The sequence below is a fragment of the Pinus tabuliformis genome, chromosome 8 (assembly GCF_031772625.1).
Source record: "Pinus tabuliformis cultivar Carrire ecotype Pingquan chromosome 8, CPIR1, whole genome shotgun sequence".
NCBI lineage: Eukaryota > Viridiplantae > Streptophyta > Pinopsida > Pinales > Pinaceae > Pinus > Pinus tabuliformis.
In genome coordinates this window covers 1844334427-1844360556 of record NC_142294.1, presented here as the reverse complement: position 1 = coordinate 1844360556, position 26130 = coordinate 1844334427, and the positions used below count along the sequence as shown (strand labels likewise).

Sequence of the window (26130 nt, the reverse complement as noted above, 5' to 3'; positions counted from 1 at the left end):
GTGTGTAGGTGCCCATCATCACTGATAACTCTGGGACATAATAAGCACACACCATGGTCTGATCTCCTGGGACCAAAACTGAAAAGCCATCGAAGCTCTCTGTCTGTATACCTCTCCGCTCAACCATCTCTGCATCGATGAAGTTGTGGGTTGCCCCATTGTCAACCAAAACTGATACTCGTTGGCCACATACTATCCCCCGTATGCGCAGCATCAAATACCTAGGAACTCCTTGCAATGCTGCAAGGGCCCCTCCGGTAGGTGCAAAAGCTACACCACCTGCTGGTGGTGGTGGAGGTGGCAAAGGACCCTGCGCGGCATGACTATCTCCTGCCTCCACATCATCCTCCTCATCCTCTTCCCCGCTGCTCTCGAAGAAGACCTCAATAAAATGTGCCTTGCCAGTAGCACATCTATGTCTCGGTGCCCACGGCTCCTAACAGGTAAAGCACAACCGCTTCTTCTTCAGCTCCCTCCTGGCATCATCATCAATCTGTGCTCGTCCTGGATTCCCCTTTGGAGGCGGAATCCTCACATCCTTCCCCTTAGGCTGGAAAGCCTGTCTCTGGGGGTGAAATGTCCGGGTCCTGGGTAAGGCATCCTGTAAGTCCCGGGTCCTACTAATAGCATCGTGGAGTGTGGCTAGTCTAATGGATCTGACTAGAACCCGAAGTGGCTTTGCTAACCCCTCAACAAACATGTAGATCCTTCATGCCGCAGATAGATCTGGCACCATCACTAAAACCCTCAAGAAGTCTACAATGTAGGTCTCTAGGTTTCTGGTCTGTTTGAGCCTCGTCAGCTCAACAAAGTGTTGTTCCGAATCCCCTCGATCAAACCTCTCTATCAATCTCCTGGTGAACTCGGAATATGTCGTCATTGTGGAGTGTCCGAGTGTAACCATCCCATGGAACCACCAGTCCTGGGCCTCACCATCCAAATGTAATGTCGCCACCTTGATGGCCTCTGTCTCCGACATTTGGTTAAGCTGGAAATAGATGTCCAGCTTCTCCACCCACAACTTTGCCGAACTGTTTGATGAGCCATCAAACGTAGGCAAGTGGAATCTACTAGCTGTGCGATGGGTGTCTCCATCATGATAATGCTGGTATCCTCTGTGATGGTCGCGGGGTCTACTATCCTGCTGGAGCTGAACAAAGTCCCTGAATGAGAGAGCATCCCTGAACTCCTGCCCATAGGCCTGGTAGTTTGCAAAATAATCGCCCATATGACCGGGCTCTGCCTCCTGCTGGGCTCTGACCCCCGTGTCTGCTCCTAGAAAAGTGGGCATGGTAGAGCGTGTAGGGGCATGTGAGGCCATCTGCTGAGTAGAATCACGCTGAGTGGCACCCTGCTCTGGCGAATGGTGGGATGTACCCGATCCCTCACCAACCTGGAAAACCCGTGGGTTCTCACGCTGTCTAACCTCCACCGCCGTGAATCTCTGCCCCATCACCTCGATCTGCATCGATAGATCTTGCACTGATTTGAGGATCATGTCCACAAATCTCTTCCCGTCCTCATCTACCATCGGATTCTCCTGCTCTGCGTCCACCACCCGAACACAGTCTCCCTCTCCGTAGGTGTTCTCCAACCTACGCTTAATATCTCTGTCATAGACTGCTAGCTCCACAGGCTGAGCCAGATCTATGCTCTGATACCACTGTAATATCCCTTATTAGGGGTATCCCTCAAACACAAGCAAACTCCAATCAGAGATGGACTGGGAAGGCGTTTACCAGATATGTTGCCTCTGAAAAGAGGACGAGATCTGGAGGCTACCTGGCCCTTTCCACACTCTATCTAAGAGTATAGGAGAAAAACACACTAATGGTATAGCAGCTGGGAAGCTCAAAGAGATAAAAATAACAGCAGTGCAACATACAATTTTGTATACATGGAATATAAGCAGATACTTGAGAAATGCAGAGAGAAATGCTAAGCCATTTTATTATACTGAGTAATGGAAAGAGTACAAGAGGTGATCAAAAACATACACTCATAATGAACCTCGACTTGCACCAGGCAAGTGAAGAAATACACTCATAATGGTAAGGAAATGGCCTCTCTCTGAACTGTGTCCAAGCTGCTGGAGAACTGCTGTGCTGCTGCTACTGATGGGATCAAGTGAGGATTTGGGGTTGCTCCCCTCCTCAGAAAACGCTGAAACTCTGGAATCAACCTCTGCTCAATAAACCCAGAAAAGCCCATAAAGCTTTTCTAAAATCGCTGACCCCTGGAAATCACCCCCTTGAGGATCTACGTCCCTCAAGGCTTTTCGCTGCCCCTGAAGAGAATCCTCTAAAACTCTACCTGAAACTCTGCCAATATCCTCCAATATGCAAGGGCTGATCCCTTGCTCAATCTCCCAGCTCAAATCCTCCACATAAACCCAATCCGGAGCTCCTACCAAAAGAGACTGCGTCCTCCTCTCTCAAAACTGTGCAACCATCTAAATGCTTAGTTCCTCCTCAACTCCAGAGATCACTCCTCCTGCAAAATACTGATGAAACTACCTTGCCCGAGCAGGCACTCGAAATCCCCCGGGGCTAAGGGTGAGATCTCCGAACGGAGACACTCGATGCACTAAACAGTGCTGCAGACAGGCTAAACAGCCAGCATGCTCTAAGTTGAAATGACTAGCTCAAATGCAACATAATCCAATGCCTCAAATGAGGAGGCTCCTCTGTCCTTTATAGCGTTGGCCTCTCTCAAAACCCTAAGGCCCACCTCCTCCAACGTAGCTTCTCTCTTGCCATGTGCTCCTTCTCCATCTGCGCAGTCCCTCCAAGTGTCTACGTGGGCCCCTCCTCTACGTGGTCCTTTGGCCCCCTTAGCTCCCCTTTTAAGTTATAACATTGTGCTACTAGGGAGTGAGTTATGTACCCCTTTCCTCACCTTTTTATTTATAAATAACAATAGAGGGAAAAATTGAGAAAAATTGAATATTCCAATTAGCCATGGCTAATTAGGAATATTACAGCGCAGCTCCTGGCTGCTACTGCGCCACTCTCTCTAGCTCCTGCGCTGATCTCCCAGTGTTATCTCTGCTTCTTTGTCTTTCTGTACTCTTTGCCCCTCAGCTGCAACTCCGATCACTGATTCTATCTCTCTTAGCAAACCCCGCTCTAGAGAATAGAATGACTGATCATCTGGTGTATTCTCCAAGTGACCCTCAAGCCTCCTCTTATACTTTTCTTGTTGACATATCAACAGCCGAGATTAAGTCCCTAATCAACGGCTAAGATTAGATTTGGCTTGATCCATGTCTTTTGGACCATTCTAATTTCTAACACAATTTCATATTAATACACATTAATATTTTATTTTCCCTAAGTTTAGACTTAGGTACTCCATTAAAAATATTAATTATTTTAAGATCTCCTTAACTGTTTAGAATCTGCCCAAACCCTTTCTGGGTATTGGAGATCTCATGTGCCCAATCTCTCCACCAAATTTCATGGCTAGAGCACATCCGATGCTACCCCAAATCATCACTCCCTCTTAGTGAGGACTGTGCTCTAGCAATACTCCTCACTGAGTATTACTCTGATCATCTGACATCGATACGTACGCTGATGCTAGGCCTTCCTACCCAACATCCTCTGCACTGCTGTATCCTGTACTACTGCCCATGGTTCTTCCACTGCCACTATTGCATCTGTACGACAACTCCCTTTGCATTCGTGCTGCTGCTAGTCCTTTGTCCCAGCACTACATCCGCACTGCACCTCCTCTCATCATGTTGCATCGTCTGCCCACTGCTGCACTACAACTCAGTTACTAAGAAGTAAGTAACCGATCTTCCAATTTGACCTCCCTGTTGGGCTAGAGGCACCCACTGATGCTGAAGCTCCCTCTGCCGGTGACAAGTGATCCCTCTTTGACTTCTGCATTGCTACAACAACTCCCTGCATCTCGCATCGTTGCACACCTCTCTGTGCCATCCTGCACTGGTGCAACACTCCTGTGCCTCTCGCACTGCTGTAGCCTGCTAGCCTCGCGCTATCTCAGGACTCCTGCACTGTAGCTCTCTCTGCCGCTCCATCTGCATCCATCTCTACCCACATCAACCAGTCCTGCCACTCCTTGTCGAGGCTCTCGTAGCAAGGTCTAGTCCAAGAGGCTGGGTACCTCGAGGATCCTGCCCCTCATCGCCTGTAATCCACCTGACTACAACTCGATGTGTCCCCACTTCCGCTCAAGTGGTGCCTGTGGATTCATGGCACAGTCATCGTCTGTCAAAACTTCATTCTCTGCCCTTGCTGGCGCTGCCTTAGTCTCAAAAGACTCTCCCTTACTCTTCTTCCTTGGACACTAGATCGCATAATGACCCAGCTCCCCACAGTGGTAGCACTTGATCTTGAAGAGATCTTTCTTCTTCCGCTTTTCCTGCTTTCCCTCAAATGCTAGGGCAACATCTTCCTCCCCCTGCTTGACATTGATCCCCTTGCTGCTGCTACTTGTCTTCAATTGCCGTCTGATATCTTCCTGGCGAAGAGCCGCCCATGTCTCGTCCCAAGGTGGGAGAGTCCCTCTGCCCAGTATACTCTGGACAAACACCTCCCAGTCTTCTGCGACAACATTCAGGGTTGTCCTCACCATCAGCTCCTGATCCGGCGTGGCTTCTATGGTAGTCAACTGATCTCGGATCTCATTCCGTCCTCCAAGGAAGGTGTCAATCGGTTCTCCCTTTTTCATCTAATACGACCTCAACTGATTCTCAAGTAGCATTCTTCTTTGCACAAAAGTATGGTGGTACAATTTCTTGAGAGCCTCCCACATCTCAAATGTTGTTTCCTTCTCGGCTAGGTGTGGGACTACATGATCCTTGACCCCGTCAAGGATGATGCTCTTGGCCCTCGCCATTGCCTCTTCGTACTTGTCGTTATCATTGGGGTCGACTGGGATAGCTATTACCTTCAAGGCGAAGTTCTTGACACGATTTCTGTCAAGTACGGATAAGATTTTGGCCTTCCAGATTGCGAAGTTCAACGCTCCGTCCAATCTATCCTGGTCTCTTACTCTGTGTAGTGCCATGATGCTCCTCTACTTCCCTCCTGGAAGTTCTCTGTTCAACTCCTTTGAGTCTCTACTTCCCGTCTGGAAGTTCTCTTCTAGACTACCTCTGAGTCCTGATTTTCCTCCTGGTAATCCTTCTGCCACTGTCGAAATGCCCCTGCTTTGATCGTCTTGTGCAACCACACCTCTGATCCGGGTTCCTCGGCTAGAAACCCTCGATAATAGCTCCTTCTACCTTGGTCTTGCTCTGTTAGGTACTGTTCTGACTACAGTACCCCACTAGCTCCACTCTGCAACTTTCCCACAACCTCCTAAACCCCAGCAACCTGAAGGTAAGTGCTCCTAGGCTCTGCGCAATCTTGGCACCAGCGACTCCGCCCCCTCAGTGAACTACGTCACAGCCCTCTGGCCCTCTACGTGGCTTCGCGTGAGCCTCCCTTTGCTTCCCTTGGCCTCTGCGCTGCCTCTTCCTGGCTCACCCTTGATGACATAGGCACTGCATCACCCTTCCCTTGTTGTTGCTCTGCTAGTAACAACTTTTGTCACTCAGGATAGCTGTTTTCTGTTGGTATTGCTCCGCTCGGTTGATGTCCTCAGTTCTCCTATGATCTGCAACCACCCTCTGATACCATGTTGAAGTTTCTAAGTCTACCAGTTAGAAACCCTCCATGCACTTCACTGATTTACTCCTACCTACTTGTTCCATTACTTAACAAGTTATTTACAATGTAATTACTGAAAATAAACACTAGTGCCTACTCAACATATTACAGATCATCAACTGAAGGAAACAGAAACAAGCACACAAAATGACACTTTTATTTTTGGACCAATGTCCCGGAAAAACCAAATGCGGGAAAATCGGTGCAGCTATCTGAGGGTTTTCTTATTAAGCAATTTCAGAGTACAATCTGGGTGCCAAATATGACTTACCCAACAGAGAATGCCCTCGGTAGTAGTACCTCTCAGCCTGAGACAAATATCCTGGCTAAAACCCCGAATAAACCCTCTGGCAGTTCCTTAGCTCCAATTTGCCCCAGAAACCCCAACGTCTACCTTTTGTACTGCGTCAGCGTCTCTCTAACTAGCACTAGCCCTGTGTCACCATGAATGGGCCTGCATCAACAACATTGGCCTCTTTAAAGCACTGCGCAGCTCCTGGCTACCTTTGCGTGGCCCTACGTGAGCCCTGGATGCTACTGCATCACTCTCTCTAGCTCTTGCGCTGATCTCCTGGTACTATCTCTACCTCTCTGTCTCTCTGTACTCACTGCCCCTCAGCTGCAACTTCGATCACTGATTCTATCTCTCTTAGCAAACCCCACTCTAGAGAATAGAATGACTGATCATCTGGTGTATTCTCCAAGTGAACCTCAAGCCCCCTCTTCTACTTTTCCTGTTGACATATCAACGGCCGAGATTAAGTCCCTAATCAATGGCTAAGATTAGATCTGGCTTGATCCATGTATTTTGGACCATTCTAACATAGTTTCATATTAATACACATTAATATTTTATTTTCCCTAAGTTTAGACTTAGGGACTCCATTAAAAATATTAATTATTTTAATATCTCATGAACTGTTTAGAATCTGCCCAAACCCTTTCTGGGTTTTGGAGATCTCATGTGCCCCAACCTCTCCACCAAATTTCGTGGCTAGAGCACATCCGATGCTACCCAAATCAACAGGAATTTAAGGCTTTTACATTTGCAACGTAAGCTTTCCTTTCGTCTTGATCAGTTGGAAGAGTGGAAGGAGCAGTGTACCCATTCAAAACCGAATGCCAAACTTCAAGTCCAAGGGACATTTAGTAGGACATTCTTTTTTTCCTAAAACCAAAATTTGTGCCATTGAACAAAGGAAGCCTCCCTGACACTTCTTGATTTTTAATTGTGACTAAGAATCCTTCTTCGAGCTGTTAGGCTGATTATGAAGACGCTAGCTCTGATACCAATTGTTGGAAATACTAAGAGGGGGGTGAATCAATATTTTCTTTCAATTGTTATTATTACTAGTTAGATTCTTCACAATTTAATCAGAGAAACGTATAAGTATAATTTTATTGAATATAAAAGAATAAATACAATGTATGGCAATTATTGTCAAACACCAACTTGCTCTTTGATGAGGCTCTGACCTCTAGGGCTTCGACCCTATCTTCTCCAAGGTACCAACCTTATGTTTATGGGAACCTACCCAAAGGACACCAATCCTTCAATTAAATAGAGTGTATGAAAGACTTACTTCAACAACAGATCATCTTCTCCACAAGACTGCTTTAGATTTCAGTATGCCCATTGTCCAAGATCATCAAGCTCTTTTATAAGAGATTGTCCAAGCATCTCCACATTTCTGGACTCCCACAAGAATTTGTCACAAATTTTGCTGCACCACTGTTCCTACTTCAATTCTCCACAGGTGTATCCGAGCTACACCACAAGTCTAGAATCTGTCCGAGCTGCAAACAAATCCCTGTACCGAGCCCTCTCAAGATGACTACCCGTCTATCCTAAAGTTTGAACCTCAGAATATTGTCCACGGTATAACAACGAGATATGTCCAAGCTTATAGATCTGAGCTTCTTCAAAGGTGAAACAGGCTTGAGGTTAATGGTTACTGTTCCTGAGTATGAGGAAACCTTAACATAGAAATTGCTACAAGACCGAGCTTCAAACAGTCACCCAAAACCGAGTTTTGGTGAGGTCTAGATTGCCACTGGAACAGTCTTCCACAAATCTGAAAAACCACAGTTCCACAGAGATTATCACAAGTTCAAAGATCTTGATGACAAGACTGAGGCACTGTAGTGTGGTTTGATCTCTACAAATACAGATCTGAGCTCGAGAAAATGTCCAATAAGTAACTGTTTAATACACCGAGCCTAGACACTTGTTGTCTGAGATCCGCACTTCAACACTATATTCCAACAATCCGAGATTAGTATTCCTTTCACAGGGGTATAATCCTTAACGTATAGTTCACGAGATGTGAACTTGTTTTATCTTCACTGTTTTGTCCTGTCCAAGTTTTGTGTCTGTATTTTTCACCGAATTGTTGTCCTTGAAATAGAGGTCTAACCTCTTATTTATACACGTTTTGCATCCTCACAATGAACAGTCACGTCTTCTAGGTCAAGCTGACATGACTTGTCTTAATACAAGTCGGCTCAATAGGCAAAGAATTAATTTAATCTTTAAAAATCAATTTATCCTAAACTATTAGGAGTTTCGGGTCATATAATAGTTCATTGGAAAGGCAAAATTATGCTCTATAAGATGGTCTAGGTCTTATGGTGAGATTCTGCCTCTAAGGAGGCGAAAAATGTTTTTTAATGTGACTGGTCGTTATTTCGTGCAGAAATGGAGGACAGTTATATTATTCATGGATGAACTTCTTCTTCATGGATGGCATCATTTTGTTAGGCTTCTTCATCTAAGCTTATAGGCTCATAAATGTCATCAATAGCATCAGACGCAACATGTAGTCTTTCATCATCGTCTAGTCTTCCATTATCAAGTGTATGTCATAGTGATGTAGTGATATGTCATAGGTTCCAAAGTAGTCTTCCAATCATGTTCATCAAGTGTGGTCCACATAAGTTATCATGTAGACATGTCATAGCATGATTGACACTTCACTATCTTAAACAAGAGTTGTAGTCATCTTTTGGCATCTTCAGGAATATTTGCCATCCAGTGACTGTTATATCAACGATCAACTATTGACATCAATGACAACCTAGATTAACAATTTTTGGGGCTGGAGATTGTTGCCTTTTTTGAAGTTTCTTAGTTTACTTAGTTTAGAAACCCTTCATGCATTTTTTCTGATTTATTCCTACCTACTTGTTATTTTTCGTTAACAAGTTATTTACAAAGTAAATACTGAAAATAAACACCAATGCATGCTCAACATATTACAAATCAGCAACTAAAAGAAACAAGAACAAACACACCACATGACACCATTATTTTTGGACCAATGTCCCCGGAAAAAACCTAATGCGGGAAAACCGGTGTAGCTATTTGAGGGTTTTTTATTAAGCAATATCAAAGTACAATCTGGGTGCCGAAACTGGCCTACCCACAGAGAATTTCCTTAGCAGCTATACCTCACAGTTTAAGAGAAATCTCCTGGCTGAAACCCCGGAAAATCCTTTCTGCAGCTCCTCAGCACAAAACTGCTCTACAACCCTAGCATCTGCCCAAACTAGGTTGTGTTAGCACCTCTCTGTCTCACGCTGGCCCTGCGTCAGCCTTTCTTGGCCTGCGTTAGCCCCAGGAGGCCCTGCGTCAGCTGCGCTGGCCCCTCTGGTGCTCTGTGCAACACTTGTCTACCTCTGCGTGGCCCTGCGTGGGCCCTTCTTGGCTCTACATCACCCTCCTTGGTTGTTGCGCTGCTCTCCCGGCACAATCTCTGCCTTCTCTGTTTCTCTGTACTCAATGCCCCTCAGCTGCTCTCCCGATCACTGATTCTATCTCTCTTAGCAAACCCTGCTCTAGAGAATAGAATGACTGATCATCTGGTGTACTCTCCAAGTGACCCTCAAGCCTCCTCTTATACTTTTCCTGTTGACATCTCAACGGCCGAGATTAAGTCCCTAATCAACGGCTAAGATTAGATCTGGCTTGATCCATGTCTTTTGGACCATTCTAACACAGATTCATATTAATACACATTAATATTTTATTTTCCCTAAGTTTAGACTTAGGACTCCATTAAAAATATTAATTATTTTAATATCTCCTTATCTGTTTAGAATCTGCCCAAACCCTTTCTGGGTATTGGATATCTCATGTGCCCCAACCTCTCCACCAAATTTCGTGGCTAGAGCACATCCGATGCTACCCCAAATCAAAACTCCCTCTTAGCGAGGACTGTGCTCTAGCAATACTCCTCACTGAGTATTACTTTGATCATCCGAGATTGGTACCTGTGCTAATGCTAGGCCTTCCTGCCCACCATCCTCTACACTGCTGCCTCCTTTACTGCTACCCATGGTTCTGCCACTGCCACTGCTGCATTTGTACAATAGCTCCCTTTGCATCTGTGCTATTGCTGGTCCTTTCTCCCAACACTGCATCTGCACTGCACCTCCTCTCATCATGTTGCATTGTGCTGCCCACTACTGCACTGCAACTCAGTTACTAAGAAGTAAGTAATTGATCTCCCAACCTGACCTACCTATTGGGCTAGAAACACCCACTGATGCTGAAGCTCCCTCTGCTGTTGACAAGTGCTCCGTCTCTGACCTTTGCACTGCTGCAACAACTCCTTACATCTCGCACCGTTGCACACCTTTCTGTGCCATCCTGCACTGGTGCAACACTCCTATGCCTCTCGCACGGTTGCAGCCTGCTAGCTCTCTGTTGTCTCGGGACTCCTACACTGTAGCTCTCTTTGGCGCTCCATCCACATCCGTCTCTACCCACTCAGCCAGTCTTGCTACTTGTTGGGGCTCTCGTAGCAAGCTCTAATCCAAGAGGCTGGGTACCTCAAGGGTCCTGCCCCTCATCACTTGTAGTCTGCCTGATTACAGCTCGATGTCTCCCCACTTCCACTCAAGTGGTGTGTGTGCACTCATGGCATAGTCATCGTCTGTCAAAAATTCCTTCTCTGCCCGTGCTGGCGCTGCCTTAGTCTCGGAAGACTCCCCCTTACTCTTCTTCCTTGGGCACTGGGTTGCATAATGACCCATCTCCCCACAGTGGAAGCACTTGATCTTGTAGAGATCTTTCTTCTTCTGCTTCTCCTGCTTCTCCTGCTTTCCCTCAGATGCTAGGGCCACATCCTCCTCCTCCTGTTGAACCTTGATCCCTTTGCTGTTGCTACCTGTCTTCGACTGCTGTCTGATCTCTTCCTGGCGAAGAGCTGCCCACATCTCGTCCCAAAGTAGGAGAGTCCCTCTGCCCAGGATACTCTGGACAAACACTTTCCAATCTTCTGAGACAACATTCAGGGCTGTCATCACCATAACCTCCTGATCTGGTGTCGCTCATATAACAGTCAACTGGTCTCGGATCTCATTCAGTCCTCCAAGGAAGGTGTCAATCAATTGACCCTTCTTCATCTAATATGACCTCATTTGGTTCTCGAGCAACATTCTTCTCTGCACAGAAGTATGCTGGTACAGGTTCTTGAGAGCCTCCCACATCTCAACTGTCGTTTCCTTCTCAGCTATATGTGGTACCACATGATCTTTGACCCCGTCAAGGATAATGCACTTGGCCCTCACCATCACCTCTTTGTACTTGTCGTTATCATTGGGGTCGATTGGGATAGCTATAACCTTCAAGGCGAAGTTCTTGACACGATTCCTGTCAAGCACTGATAAGATTTAGGCCTTCCAGACTGCGAAGGTCGATGTTCTGTCCAGTCTATCCTGGTCTCTTACCCTCTGTAGTGCCATGATGCTCCTCTACTTCCCTCCTCGAATTTCTTTGTTCGACTCCTCTGAGTCTCTACTTCCCGTCTGGAAGTTCTCTTTTGGAATCCCTCTGAGTCTTGATTTCCCTCCTGTAAATCCTTCTGCTGCTTGTTGAGATGCCCCCTACTCTGATCGTCTTATGCAACTGCACTGCTGATCTAGGTTCCTCGGCTAGAAACCCTCGTTAACAACTCCTCTAGCCCTGCTCTGTCAGGTACTATTCTGACTACAGTACCTCACCAACTCCACTTTGCAATATTTCTGCAGCCTTCTAGACTCCAGCAACTACCTCTCTGTGAACTACGTCAGCCCCTCTCTGCCTCACACTGGCTCTGCGTCACCCCAGATGGGTCTGCATCAACCCTCTGGCCCTCTGCGTCAACAACGCTGGCCTTTTTGGGGCTCTATGCAGCTCTCGACTTCTTCTGTGTGGCTCTGGCTGGCTCTGCGTCACACTTCTTGGCTTCTGCGCCGTTAGAAACAACTTTTGTCGCCTCGCCACAACTGTTTTCTGCTGTTATTGCTCCGCTCGGCTGATGTCTTTTTGTCCTTTTGTGATCTGCAATCACACCCTGATACCATGTTGAAGTTTCTAAGTTTACTTAGTTTGAAACCCTTCATGCACTTTTTCTGATTTATTCCTACCTACTTGTTATTTTTCTTTAACAAGTTATTTACAAAGTAAATACTAAAAATAAACACCAGTGCATGCTCAACATATTACAGATCAGCAACTAAAAGAAACAAGAACAAACACACCACATGACACCATTATTTTTGGACCAATGTCCCCGGAAAAACCCAATGCGAGAAAACCTGTGCAGCTATTTGAGGGTTTTCTTATTAACCAATATTAAGAGTACAATCTAGGTGTCGAAACTAGCCTACCCAACAAAGAATTTCCTTAGCAGCTATACCTCACAGTTTGAGAGAAATCTCCTGGTTGAAACCCCAGAAAATCCTTCCGGCAGCTCCTCAGCACAAAACTGCTCTGCAATCCCAGCGTCTGCCCATATTGGACTGTGTCAGCACCTCTATGTCTCACGTTGGCCCTACGTTAGCCTTTCTTGGCCTACATCAGCCCCAGGAGGTCTTGCGTCAGCGATGCTGGCCCCTCTGGTGCTTTGCCCAGCACTTGGCTCCCTCTATGTGGCCCTGCGTGAGCCCTTCTTGGCTCTGCGTCACCCTCCTTGGCTACTGCGCTGCTCTCCCGGCACAATCTCTGCCTTCTCTATTTCTTTGTACTCAATGCCCCTCAGCTGCTCTCCCAATCATTGATTCTATCTCTCTTAGCAAACCCCGCTCTAGAGAATAGAATGACTGATCATCTGGTGTACTCTCCAAGTGACCGTCAAGCCTTCTCTTATACTTTTCCTGTTGACATCTCAACGGCCGAGATTAAGTCCCTAATCAATGGCTAAGATTAGATCTGGCTTGATCCATGTCTTTTGGACCATTCTAACATAGATTCATATTAATACACATTAATATTTTATTTTCCCTAAGTTTAGACTTTAGGGACTCCATTAAAAATATTAATTATTTTAATATCTCCTTATCTGTTTAGAATCTGCCCAAACCCTTTCTAGGTATTGGAGATCTCATGTGCCCCAACCTCTCCACCAAATTTCATGGCTAGAGCACATCCGATGCTACCCCAAATCAACACCTTTGAAAGGAACAAATTTATCTTCCTAGGGCTTGCTCAGGGGGTCACTAGACAACGTTTATGTGGAGTTGATTTCATTTATCTTGTGCCGGGATTGGATGTGAGACTTCTCCCCAACATGCAGGAAAACTTCCTTTATCATTCCAATTGCAAATTGAGGAGAAATAAGGAGGATTTCAGCAGATTTCATCACTGGGGGACGCAGTCTTTGTTCAAGGGGCGTAGTACCAAAATAGAGCAGTTTTGGAAGTTCGGAATTAGCCAAAACCCTTTCTGGGTTTTTGTTGAGAGGATTTCAGGGTTAAATTTGTAGAATTTCCAGGGAGTGTTCAAGCCAGAAATTCCCTTTTTGTTTAGTAGTACATTTTATTATTTAGCTGGTAATTGCAACATTTTGTGAGTTTTCTAGGTAGTTGGTTTGAGGCAGATTACTTTCTGGGTTTTGATGATTATTTTTTGGAGAAGCTACAATTGCATTTTCAGGGGATTATGGGCATCATAAAGGGTCATTCTCAGCATTTCTAGTGCAATAGCAGTTGCCAATTTCTGGGTCTGCGTAGAAGGATATTGGGCCGAAGTTCCCTAGCTCTTGGGGTCATTTCATCCACTTGGGTTTCATCCAACTTACTATGCAAGCCCAGGTGCATTTGTTCCTTGCTATATGTACTCCTTACAACTCATAGTTTAATAAAATGGCTCAGCTTATTTGTCCAGCTTCTTGTTGTTTTCGATGGTGCTTGAGTGTTTATGATTTTATTTGCTATAGCCTAGTTCATGTGCCTGTTATTAGCTGTAAAATTCAATTTGGAAATTACACAAGAGACTTCTCTCAAAAGGAAGGAATCAATTATGAAGAAACCTTTGCTCGTACAATTAGATATACAACCATAAGATCATTAATCTCTCTGGTTGTCACTATGGGATGGAACATTCACCAAATGGATGTTAAAATAATTTTTCTGAATGGAACTATAGATGAGGAAGTTTATATTGAGCAGCCCGAGGTATTCGAAGCCCATAATAGAGAATCACGTGTATGCAGATTAAAGAAATCTCTATATGGTTTGAAGCAAGTCCCTAGAGCTTGGTATGCAAGAATGGATGCATATCTTGGCTTTGTCAAGAGTTCTGCAGATCCAAACCTCTACATCAAAGTGGTTTAGAATGAACCCATGATCATACTATTATATGTGGATGACTTACTTGTTACGGGTGTAAAGCATCGTTTCAAAAATGTAAGCAGTTGGCATCTGAATTTGACATGAAGGATCTTGGGATTATGCACTACTACTTGGGATTGGATGTATGGAAAAACTAGGTGAAATCTATCTTGGTCAAGAAAAATATGTGACCAAGATATTGTGGAAGTTTGGCATGATGGACAACAAACCGATGAGAACCCCAATGATTACAAATTTGAAGAAGTTAAGAAGTTAGAATCAAGCCCTGTTGATCCTACATGTTACCGACAGTTAATTGGCTCCTTGATTTATCTTGTGAACACTCGACCTTATATATGCTTTGCAGTAAATGTTCTTAGTCAATTTCAGATGGAGCCAAGGCATGATCATTGGATAGCAGCTAAACACATTTTGAGGTATCTTCGTGGAACGATCCATCACTTCCTGAGATATGCTATTAAGGAAATACAACTAGTAGGCTATATAGATTCTGATTGGGGTGGCAATGAGATAGATGGAATAAGCACTATTGGTGGATGCTTTAGTTTGGGATCCTCTATGATCTCATGTATGAGTAGAAAACAAGATTCAAATGCATTAAGTAGTGCTGAAGCAGAGTACATTGCAGCATGTGAAGTTGGAAGAGAAGTTGTTTGGCTAAGAAAGTTGCTATCAAATTTGTTTGAAGGACTGTTGGACCCTACCATCATATGTTGTGATAACCAGAGCAATATAAGATTGACTGAGGATCTAGTATTTCATGCTAGGACAAAGCATATTAATAATAAAAGTTATTACATTTGAAGCTTGGTACAGGATGGGGTCGTGAAGCTACACTACATCTCCATTGATGAATAAGTAGTTTAAATTTTAATGAACTCTCTTCCAAATACGAAGCTTGAATACTTGAGAAACAAGCTTGGACTTGTTGACATCTCCTCCCTAATTGGGAGGGAGTGATATCGGACACTATATTCTCCATATGTGTCATGCACTAGGCCAAGACTAACCGTCATACGTCTAGTGTATCACACTGGAGGGAGAATGGAGGATTGATAAGCATCCGGGACTGGTACTCCTTGAGGATTGGAAATCCAAGAAAGGAAGTAGGCCCATGGACCGCTACTCGTTGAGGATAGGTAGGGCATCCAAGATAAGAGTAGTCGAAGAGGACAAATATTCTTTGAGGATTGGGAATCCAAGATAAGAATAGCCCTGGAAGGGCATACCTAATGAACATCTGGATGGGGTATGTGCCTTGAGAAGCTGGTGTCCATATGTATGTCTCCTAGCATTGTGCTCTAATCGAGTGGAGATTTAGAACTTGTCAGTCAAAGGACTTGCTATCCTTGAGATTAACAATGCTAGTTGCGATGCTTACTAGATGGCTTATCAATTTGACTCTTCTTATGAGAACTTTCAATTTGGGAATTCATGTACCTTGTTGTGAAATTATGATTTCCTCCATAGTTAAGAGGGAGTGTCAGAAAATGTAACTAGGTTTGGTCTTCATAATTGTATTTATACTAGTATCAATGTAGATTTTATGAAAAAGAAAAGAAAAGGGAAAAAGAAAAAATTAGCATTGTTATTATTTTTCTAGATAAGAATGTTCTTCATGCTCCTAGGGCTTCTTGAGTCAAGAATAAATTTTTTCATGAGTCAAAATCCCTTCCGGGCAATTTGTAATCCAAATAAAATATTATTTTTGAGTCTAAAAGAGTCTATTTGACCCCCAAGACCAAGTCAAACCTGCTAAGAGAAGTCGGCCTGGAGGGGGCCTAATTCAACCACGTGAAATGCTATAAAAGGAAGAGACTTTGACCTCATTTGGATAGATTCAGTCACAAGTTCGATATCCAAGCAAGAGAAGCAAAAAAAAAGTGCAAAGGTCAAGAAGGAAGGAGAAAGTAAAGCAAGAAGAAGATCTTTCTGATTTTGTCATCTTTTGCTCACACGTTCGAAGTTTTGGGCCATCCATACAGTTGGCAATACCGAAAATCTCTAAAGCTGCAGGGCCAAAATTTCTGTGAAGTTGGGCCAAAATTCTGAACTAGGCAAGTTTTGATGCAGTTGACCTTGTGAACTTTGACTTGTTTGAGGAAGGTTTCGCTGGAGGGCTGACTTCGTGCTTGAGGAGGTCTTGATCTTGGTCTTCGGGTCTTGAAGGTTTCACTTTGAACTGATTCTATAAGAAGAGAAGATTTTTTTTTGGTTTTCCCCTTGGAGGGGTTTTGCACTTGCTTGGAGCCTATACCTTGTGCTCCTTTTTGTTCTTGTGATATTTATGTACTTTGGTTTTGGTAATTGCTGATGAATAAGATATAACAAAATAATTAATCGTCAACAAATATCACAAGTAATTATCAAGTAAGAGGAATCAAACCCTAATTTGCAAACCTCTTGATTTCTCAAGACAAGTGTCCATAAACAACCCCAAAATTGCCTCCAAAAGTGTGACAATGGCCTCGATATACATGGGATGCTTCAGACACTGTGAGCTGCCTTGGGAAATGTGAAGGTATCCAAAAAATGCAACCAGACCATGAAGAAAGGTTGTGCCATGCCACAAATTGCCCCGTTCATAAAAAAACTACTATTGGTTCTAAAAGGAGGTGTAATAGACATGAACTATAATTTGAAACAAATTACTGCTGTATTGAGACAAGTTTTCTTTTTAATTTATGGATAAAATTTAAATACTAAACGTGGATTAATAATTTTTCTTACAGTTTAAAAGCAAAACTTCATGAACAGGAACATATCAAGTCAAAATTATTATGTGCTTTAATATGAGATTCTTGAATTATGAATTGGGAAATTTTGAACTGATGCAGGTTCCCGTTATAGATGGATATTCATTTCCTCATGCTACTAAGCGAGTGAACATTGCAGGGCATCATATTACTTCTTATTTGATTGAGCTTCTCCTTCGGCGAGGGTATGGAAGTGTAGGATTACAGTGTTGGAATAAATTAACTTCACTAGGACCTTATTAGATACCAGTATATAAGCTTATTTATGGATATATGGTTGACAGGTATGCTCTTAATAGAACATCAGATTTTGAAACAGCAAGGGAAATTAAAGAACAACTATGCTATATCAGGTAAGACAACAGATGGAATCAATGAATTTTCAAAATATCGATAGATTTCTATCAATATTCATGACTACATCCTTATGTGTTTGCCGTATTCTTGTGCTCTAGTTATGATTTCAAAAGGGAAATTCAACTTGGAACTGAGACAACAGTGTTGGTTAAGGATTATATGGTTGGTATCTCTTTTCTGCCTAATATTTTTTTATTATTTATGTGGATATTTTTCAAATATGAAAAACACAATCATTATAAAATATTAAGTTATCCGATTCATCATGCTGAGAATTTTTACAACTTTAAATAATGTCTTGTGATATATTTCAGCTACCAGATGGAAGAGTTATCAGAGTTGGCACAGAACGTTTTCAAGCACCTGAAGCCTTATTCAACCCGGTTTGTATGCATTCACTCACGGCAATTGTATCAACTTGGCATTTAATAATTTTGATTCAATCTAATGTGATTCTTGATATATATTTGTTGTTATTTCTGTTTAGTACTAGTTGTTTCATGAAACCACAAACCAATTGCTTTGTAGGCATAAACTGATTTCTTATGTTAGTATATGACATAGTAACCAGTGTTGCACACATCGCGATAAAATCGTAAAATCGCGATTTTTTAATTTTGCCGATTCAAAGCGCGATTTTTATCGAAAAAATCGCCCCTTTTTTTTATAGCGATTTTTATCGAAAAAATCGCGATTTTTTGAAAAAATCGGGAAAAAATCGGAAAAATCGGGAAAAAATCGGAAAAATCGGGAAAAAATCGGAAAAAAGCGGGAAAAAATCGTTTGGCACAAAAATATTCATTTTTTTTCAATTTTTTTTCAATTTGTGCCAAACGATTTTTTCCCGCTTTTTTCCGATTTTTTCCCGATTTTAACGATTTTTTCCGCTTTTTTCCCGGCGCCGATTAAATCCCGATCGCGATGTGTGCAACACTGATAGTAACATACTATTATATTTTACTATAACCGAAAGAAACACTCTATTTAGAACGTTCATCTAGATCTTCTCAGGCCATCAACTAGTAAAAATGGTGTCAAGTGACATTGGCAAAATTTCCAGTCAGGAACAAACCAACCTCCCTACAATTAATTCAAGCATTATTCGACCAAATCTCTCTTGTAGTATACATAATTTTAAAACATGGACTTGGATTTCGACTCGTCCACCTATCAACTTGGGTTTTGACTCGGACTTGGATTGACTCAAGCTGGTTTGATTTCAATAACTCGGTGTAATCTCCAGATTCACCCGAGAGGGAAAGTCCCAGCCTCTCCAAGGGGTAAATGTTATAAATAAATAATAATTAAATTAAAGAGTCATAACTGTTCGGAAAAGAGATATTTGAGCCAAGCCCATGCATTGTAAAAAAATTATACATCATTCTTTTATTACTCGGTATTTTATATATATTTAATTAGTGCATTCCAACATTTCTGTACCATTTGGTATCAAGGCGAAGTTGGTCAACTGCGTACAACCACCAACATCCGTCGATTGACCATATGACTCCACAGTTGCAGTTCCATCTGTGGATCGAGCCGTGAGGGAGTGGTGAGTGAGCCATGAGGGTGTTGTGGAGCCGTGAGGTGCTGAGGGAGCTGCAAACTGTGGAGCCGTGAGAGAGCTATGAGCTGTGGAGTCGTGAGGGAGCTGTGAGGGAGTCGTGAGGGATCCGTGAGGGTGTTGTGGAGCCATGAGGGGGCTGTGAGGGTATCATATGGAGCCGTGAGGATGTCATGAGGGAGTTGTGAGGGGTGTTGTGAGGGGTGTCGTGAGGGAGTTGTGAGGTGGAGAGTTGTGGTGAGATGCAAGAGCGACGGTGAGAGCTGCAGTGAGTTGCAAGGGAGAGTTTCGGTGAGAGCTCGAGGGAGCGGTGTGAGAGCTGCGGTGAGAGATGTGAGGGAACTGTGAGGTGAGAGCAACGGTGAGAGCTATGAGGTGAGAACTGTAAACAGGTCATACCCGTAGTTTCCTTTTCAACTGAAGGGACAGATCGGACCCACATTTCCCTCATTTTCATATTATTTTCTGTGTGTTTTTTGTCTTCATTTCAAAACATCAAACTAGAGCTCTATAAAACCAGGCCCATTAAACCTTTGTTAACGAGAAAAGTTTAAAGGCACAAGCATTTTAGTATGGAGACAAGGGGGCCCAGTGCAGAAAAAACACTGGTTTTGGTGGAAAACAAGCATCCAAGAATCTCGGAGGTAGGGAAAGTCATATCAAACAGTTCAGAAACAGTAATCGGATTCCAAATGCAATTACCAGGTCTCATTTTAAGGGGGTTGTCAGAGGAGGGTTGGTGCACACCCTGGAACCACACTTTCCGAATCTCAAGAGGAGATAGGGAGCCCTACCCCAACACTCTTTCTAAGAATGTAAATGGGACTTGGAGTCCCCTTTTTCCTGGGGTGCATCAAGCTAATGCATTCAACACAAAGGAAAAGTTGATTTTTGTGAATGAGAAGCAGTACAAGGGGATTTTAAGGCGTAGATAGGCCAAAAAGAAAAAGATGAGATAATCACAGAGAAAAAAATTCACTTGGATATTGTTAGTTTTTGTAGCATAAGATGTGTTCTAGCCATGAAATTTTGTGGAGAGGCTAGAATACACGAGATCTCCAAAACCCATAAATCTTTTGTAGAAATTCCACCTAGAAATGACTTAATTAGATTATTAACAAGTTTTTAAATATTTCCTAAGTCTAAACTTAGGGAATATGGTTAATTAATCAATATTAATTAAGTCAAGGCGTGAATCATCTAGAAAATCACACGGATTCATCCAAAGATGATCCTAGCCGTTGATTAAGCTTTAATCTTGGTTGTTGGTGCTCCAACAGAGGATTATAAGAGGAGGTCGATGTGGCGATGGAGAGGACCCTTAAGAGGTTCGATTTCTAAGTAGATTGATTTGTAGAGTAGCAACAGTCAGTTTCCGGAGAGAGAGCTAGAGATTGAAGCAATATGAGAGGGGCAGGGGTAGTGATCCGGAGGAAATATTTCCAGATCCGGAGAGGCAGCAGCAAGAGGGTTGAGTTAGAGAGGCAGCGGAGAGGCTCTCCTCAGTAGCTTCAACAGGCAAATCGAATTGCTGATGAGAAAAATCATTCTCATTTCCAGAGGCCGAGCAAAGGTTCCAGAAGGTCGGAGAGACGATTTCCTCAGCAACTGGAGGAAAAATGACTTCATCAGTGGTAGCTTCGAGCCACACGTGTGGTAGACAATGTAGAGGCAGCATAGGAGAGGTTCACACTAGGGTTTGGAGGCCGAGTTTTCTGAAGGTAAGTCGTGCTAGAGATTGCCTCTGGGAGAAGGGAAATTTCCTTCAGTATTTTGCCCAAATTTTCTTGCTATGGATTGCCAGTTTCAGGCATCTAGATTGTGCTCAGATTTTTCATTGCTGCATAATATTAAAACCTTCATTTGCTGCACCAATTTTCCCAAGTTGGGTTTTTCTGGGGACTTTTGTCCAAAAACAATTGAGTTATTTTTATGTTTGTGTGCTAGCATTTCTTCCAACTTTTATTCTTTCGTTGTTTTATTTGTGTAGATTGCAATGTGATTTATTCAGTATTTTTCATAGGAAACAACAAATAAATTCTTAAATTAAATTAACAATTAGGAGAATAATTTCTAGTTGCTGCAATAGGATTTCAGTTTGGAATTTTCACATGGTATCAAAGCACAGTTGATTAGCTGGAGAGTTCAGAGGCAAAGAGAGAAGGAATTTCACTACTCTTTGCAGGCAGTAGACCAAAATTCCCAAGGGTAGTGCAGTCATTCTGCGAGGAGACCGAATTACTTATGGAGGTTCAATTTTTCTAACTGTGGGACAAAAATATTTGATCTTTCCAGATTAAGTGATTCCAGAGGCAGAGGGAGCAGCTCAGATTTTATTTGTTGTTGAGCAGATCTCTAGATGGACGCAGTGGTTTTTTCCGTGTTGATTTATGGTAGCATCGGATGTGCTCTGGCCTTGAAATTTGGTGGAGAGACTAAGGCACGAGATCTTCGAGGCCCAAAAATCGTTTGGAGAAATTCCACCCGGATGAGGAGTTATTAAAATAATTAATATTTTTAATGGGTTCCTAAGTCTAAACTTAGGAAAATAAAAATATTAATGGGTATTAATAAAGATAAGGGTGAGAAGATTCTAAGAGACGAGGATCAAGTCTGTTTTAATCTTAGCAGTTGATTAGAGACTTAATCTCGGCCATTTATTCATCAACAAGAAAAATATAAGAGAAGACTTGAGGATCATTTGGAGACACACCGGCAGATACTCAGTATCCCAAGGAAAATCAATTCTCAAAGAGAAGGAGATCGATTTCATAGGAAGAGTTGCAGGGTGGAGGAAAAGGAGGGCATCAGCAACAGTCAATGACTGAGGAGGAAGTGACGTAGGGGCAGTGAGAGATAGCACGGAGGGAGACGCAGCGTAGGAGGAGAAGCAACCCTCATGTAGGCTGATGCGGAGGGATGCAGAACCACGCAGAGTGATGTAGAAGTGACGCAGTAGTGGGAGAAGGGTCTCCAGGGTGTCAGATAGTTTCCAGGGGAAAGTCTCAGGTCTTTTCTCTCAGTTTCGTTGTAAAAGAATTCCTTGTAAAGCAATTGTTGTTGAAGATTAATAAAACCCTCATCTACTGCACTGGTTTTCCCACATTGGGTTTTTCCGGGGACAATTGTCCAAAAACAAATGTGTTGATTTGATTTCTTCTTGTGCATGTATATCATTGTTATTTTCTCTGTGTAATTATGTGATAACCGTATGAGAATTTATTTTAATGTTTGCTGAAGGGATTTCGTAAATAACTTATTGTGAAGAATAAGTAGGTGAAATAAATCAGTCGCTGTAGTAGAATTTCGGGTTAGAAATTTTCACATGGTGTCGGAGCAGAGATCCGACAACAGGAGAGAAGAATCGGCTACGGGTTAGGAGCATGATGCAAAGGCATCAACTCAAAGGGACTCACGTAGATTTCCAGAAGAAAGCACGAGGGACATGGATCATGATTATGCGATGTTAGCTTCCAGACTGGAAGAAGAAGTCAGTTGCCTAGCAAGCTCTGCCTCCTCTAAGGTTTGGTATATAGATAGTGGAGTTTCCTGGCATATGACAAGAATTCGAGAATATTTTTCAAATTATTAGGAAGAAAGGATGAATTTTCAGATCACCATGGGAAATAAGGTAAAGCGTACCCCCGTAGGAAGAGGTACTGTAGTCTTACAAACCGAAGCAAGAGAGCAGCTTTGAGAAACCAATGTGCTGCATGTGCCAGGATTGGGGATGAACTTATTCTCCATATCTCAACTTCAAAACAAGGGCTATGATGTTTTCTTCAATAAGGAGAAAGTATATGTCAAACACTCGAGTAGGAAAAGCAAGGCCCAGATTGGAATGAGAAGTAACAGGCTGTATAGATTACAACTAGAATCTCCAATGGCACTGATAGGCAGAAATGGAGATAAAGATTTGAATGAACTATGGCACAGGAGGATGAGACACTTACACCATGGGGCTCTGAGAATTCTCAAGAGTTCCAGAATCAAGTACCAAACGAGATGATGTATGCAGAGGGTGCGCTCTAGGCAAGAATGCCAAAGCAACATTTTCTAGAAGTAACAATAGAGCTCAGAGTGTTCTAGGATTGATACACTCAAACATCTGCGGACCTATGTCCACAAAAGCTCTTAGTGGTGCTGAATACTTCGTCACCTTCATCGATGACCATTCCAGGAAGACTTGGATCTACTTTCTAAAAACCAAGGATGAGGTTTTTGGTCGATTCAAAGAGTTCAAGGCTCTACTAGAGAATCTGACAGGAAAGAAAAAAGTGTTGCGCTTAGACAATGGTGGGGATTACGTTGACAAGGACTTCACCGATTTTGGCGCTAGGGAAGGCATCAAAAGAGAGTGGACAACTCCCTACAATCCGGAGCAGAATGGAGTAGCAGAAAGGAAAAACAGGACTATTGTGGAAGCAACTAGGGCAACGCTATATGATCAGGATATGCCCAAATTCATGTGGGCAGAAACATGCAACAGGACAGTGGATGTCCAAAACAAGACTCCACATAGGGCATTGGGCAAAATCACTTTGGAAAGGGTCTTCACTGAGAAGACACCTAAAGCCAGTCATTTCAAGATTTTGGGAGTTTGGCGTATTGTCGTATACTCGAAGAAAAGAGAAAGAAATTAGATCAAACTGCTGAAAAAGGATATCTTGTGGGATATAGCGAGAATGATAAGGCATATAGAGCTTGTCTTCCAGGGAGTAGGAAGGTAGTAGTTCAGCGGGATGTAAAGTTCATGCAGGACAGAGCTTTTAGAAATCCCGAGAAATGCCTTCTGAGGAGCAATCAAAAGACGATCCATTGGTCCAACCACTTCGACAAGCAGAAACTAGTACTAGCGATTCTCCTAAAGGCAAAGCTTTAGAACAGGAGGAATCTCAGGAAGAGGAAGAGCTAATAGATGTACCCATTACCAGTGGAAGAATGAGCCGGGAACTCTGATAGATTCTATGGGATGCAGAGGACTTCATTGGTGCACCCAGGAATGAAAAAGGGAGCGAAGACGGCCAGACAGATACCAGGCCCTAGTAGCTCAGGTTGGGGAACCCTCTAGTTTTCAGGAGGCCGTTCAGCATCAAGTATGGATAGATGCTATGGTGGAGGAATACAGTTCTATAATGGTCAATGATGTCTGGGAAGTGGTACTTAGGCCTTAGGACAAGTCAGTGGTAGGTTCGAGATGGATCTACAATGTCAAATATGTTGCAAGCGGCAGTGTGGAGAAATACAAAGCCAGGTTTGTGGCTAAGGGGTATGCTCAGAAGGAAGGGATCGACTACGAGGAAACCTTCACCCTAGTAGCCATATATGCTTCTATTAGAACCGTGATATCCCTTGCAGCACAGATGTGTTGAAGTTTCTAAGTTTACTTAGTTAGAAATCCTCCATGCACTTTATCTGATTTATTCCTACCTACTTGTTATTTTCCTTAACAAGTTATTTACAATGTAAACACTGAAAAATAAACACTAGTGCATGCTCAACATATTTTAGATCAACAACTAAAAGAAAAAGAAACAAACACACCATATGACACCATTATTTTTGGACTAATGTCCTCGGAAAAACCCAATGTGGGAAAACCAGTGCAGCTATTTGAGGGTTTTCTTATTAAGCAATATCAGAGTACAATCTGGGTGTCGAAACTGGCCTACCCAACAGAGAATTTCTTTGGCAGCAATACCTCTTAGTTTCTAACAAATCTCCTGGCTGAAACCCCGGATAATCCTTCTGGTAGCTACTCAGCAAAAATCTGCCCCAGAAACCCTAGCGTCAACCTCTCTCTGGACTACGTCAGCCTCTCTTTGGACTGCGTCAGCCTCTCTCTAGACTGCGTCAGCCCCTCTCTGCCTTATGCTGGCTCTGCGTCAGCCCTGGGAGGCCCTACCTCAGCCCTCTGGCCCTCTGCATTAGAAACGCCGACCTCTCTGAGGCTCTACGAAGCTCCCGGCTGCCTCTATGTGATCCCTAGCTAGCTCTGCATCACTCTCCTTGGCTATTGCGTTGCTCTCCCGGCACTATCTCTGCCTCTCTGTCTCTCTATACTCAAATGCCCCTCAGCTGCATCTGCCGATCACTAATTCTATCTCTCTTAGCAAACCCTCTCTCTAGAGAATAGAATGACTGATCACTCTGGTGTATTCTCTAAGTGACCCTCAAGCCTCCTCTTATATTTTCCTATTGACATATCAACGATCGAGATTAAGTCCCTAATCAACGGCTAAGATTAGATTTGGCTTGATCCATGTCTTTTGGACCATTCTAACACATATTCATATTAACACACATTAATATTTTATTTTCCCTAAGTTTAAAGTTAGGGACTCCATTAAAAATATTAATTATTTTAATATCTCCTGATCTGTTTAGAATCTGCCCAAACCCTTTCTGGGTATTGGAGATCTCATGTGTCCCAACCTCTCCACCAAATTTCGTGGCTAGAGGACATTTGATGCTACCCCAAATCAACAAGATGGGGTGGGAGATTCACCAGATGGATGTCAAGACGACGTTCTTGATCGGGGTGATAGAAGAAGAAGTATACATTGAACAGCTAGAGGGTTTTGAGACACATGAGAAGAAATCTCATGTATGCAGATTAAAGAAAGCCTTGTATGGGCTTAAATAGGGACCTGGAGCATGGTACAGTCGAATTGATGGCTACTTGCAGAAGATGGGGTTCGTCAAGAGTGATGCAGATCCTAATCTCTACTATCTTGTCATAGAGAATGAGCCTCTAATCCTGGTGTTATATGTGGATGATCTTTTCCTGACAGGATCATCCAGGCTCATCAAAGACTCCAAGGAGAACCTAGCCACAAAATTCAACATGAAGGATTTGGGACAGATGCAATATTTCCTAGGGTTGGAAGTTTGGCAGCAGAAGGGTGAGATCTTCCTTGGACAAGGGAGATATGCTACAGAGATCCTGAAGAGATTCAAGATGCAAGACTGTAAACCTAGGGCTACTCCAATGATCACCAACTGGATGCATCAGAAGATAAAGACGTTGATCCCACCATGTACAGGTAGCTTATAGGGTCCCTGATGTATCTGGTCAATACCAGGCCAGACATTTGTTACGCTGTCAACACCCTTAATCAGTTCATGGTGGAACCCACGAGGGCGCACTGGG

General features: G+C 43.2%; 1 protein-coding gene across 1 annotated transcript in view; it reads left to right on the top strand.

Annotated features, from left to right (window-relative positions):
- The window catches only part of LOC149243636 (actin-related protein 2-like), a 570582-nt gene that overhangs the window by 340089 nt on the left and 204363 nt on the right, over positions 1 to 26130 (top strand). The window contains exons 9-12 of the mRNA XM_089367841.1: positions 17138 to 17241; positions 17341 to 17409; positions 17512 to 17575; positions 17728 to 17796. Of these exons, the coding sequence (XP_089223967.1) occupies positions 17138 to 17241; positions 17341 to 17409; positions 17512 to 17575; positions 17728 to 17796 (306 nt within the window). The remainder of the gene's footprint in view (positions 1 to 17137; positions 17242 to 17340; positions 17410 to 17511; positions 17576 to 17727; positions 17797 to 26130) is intronic.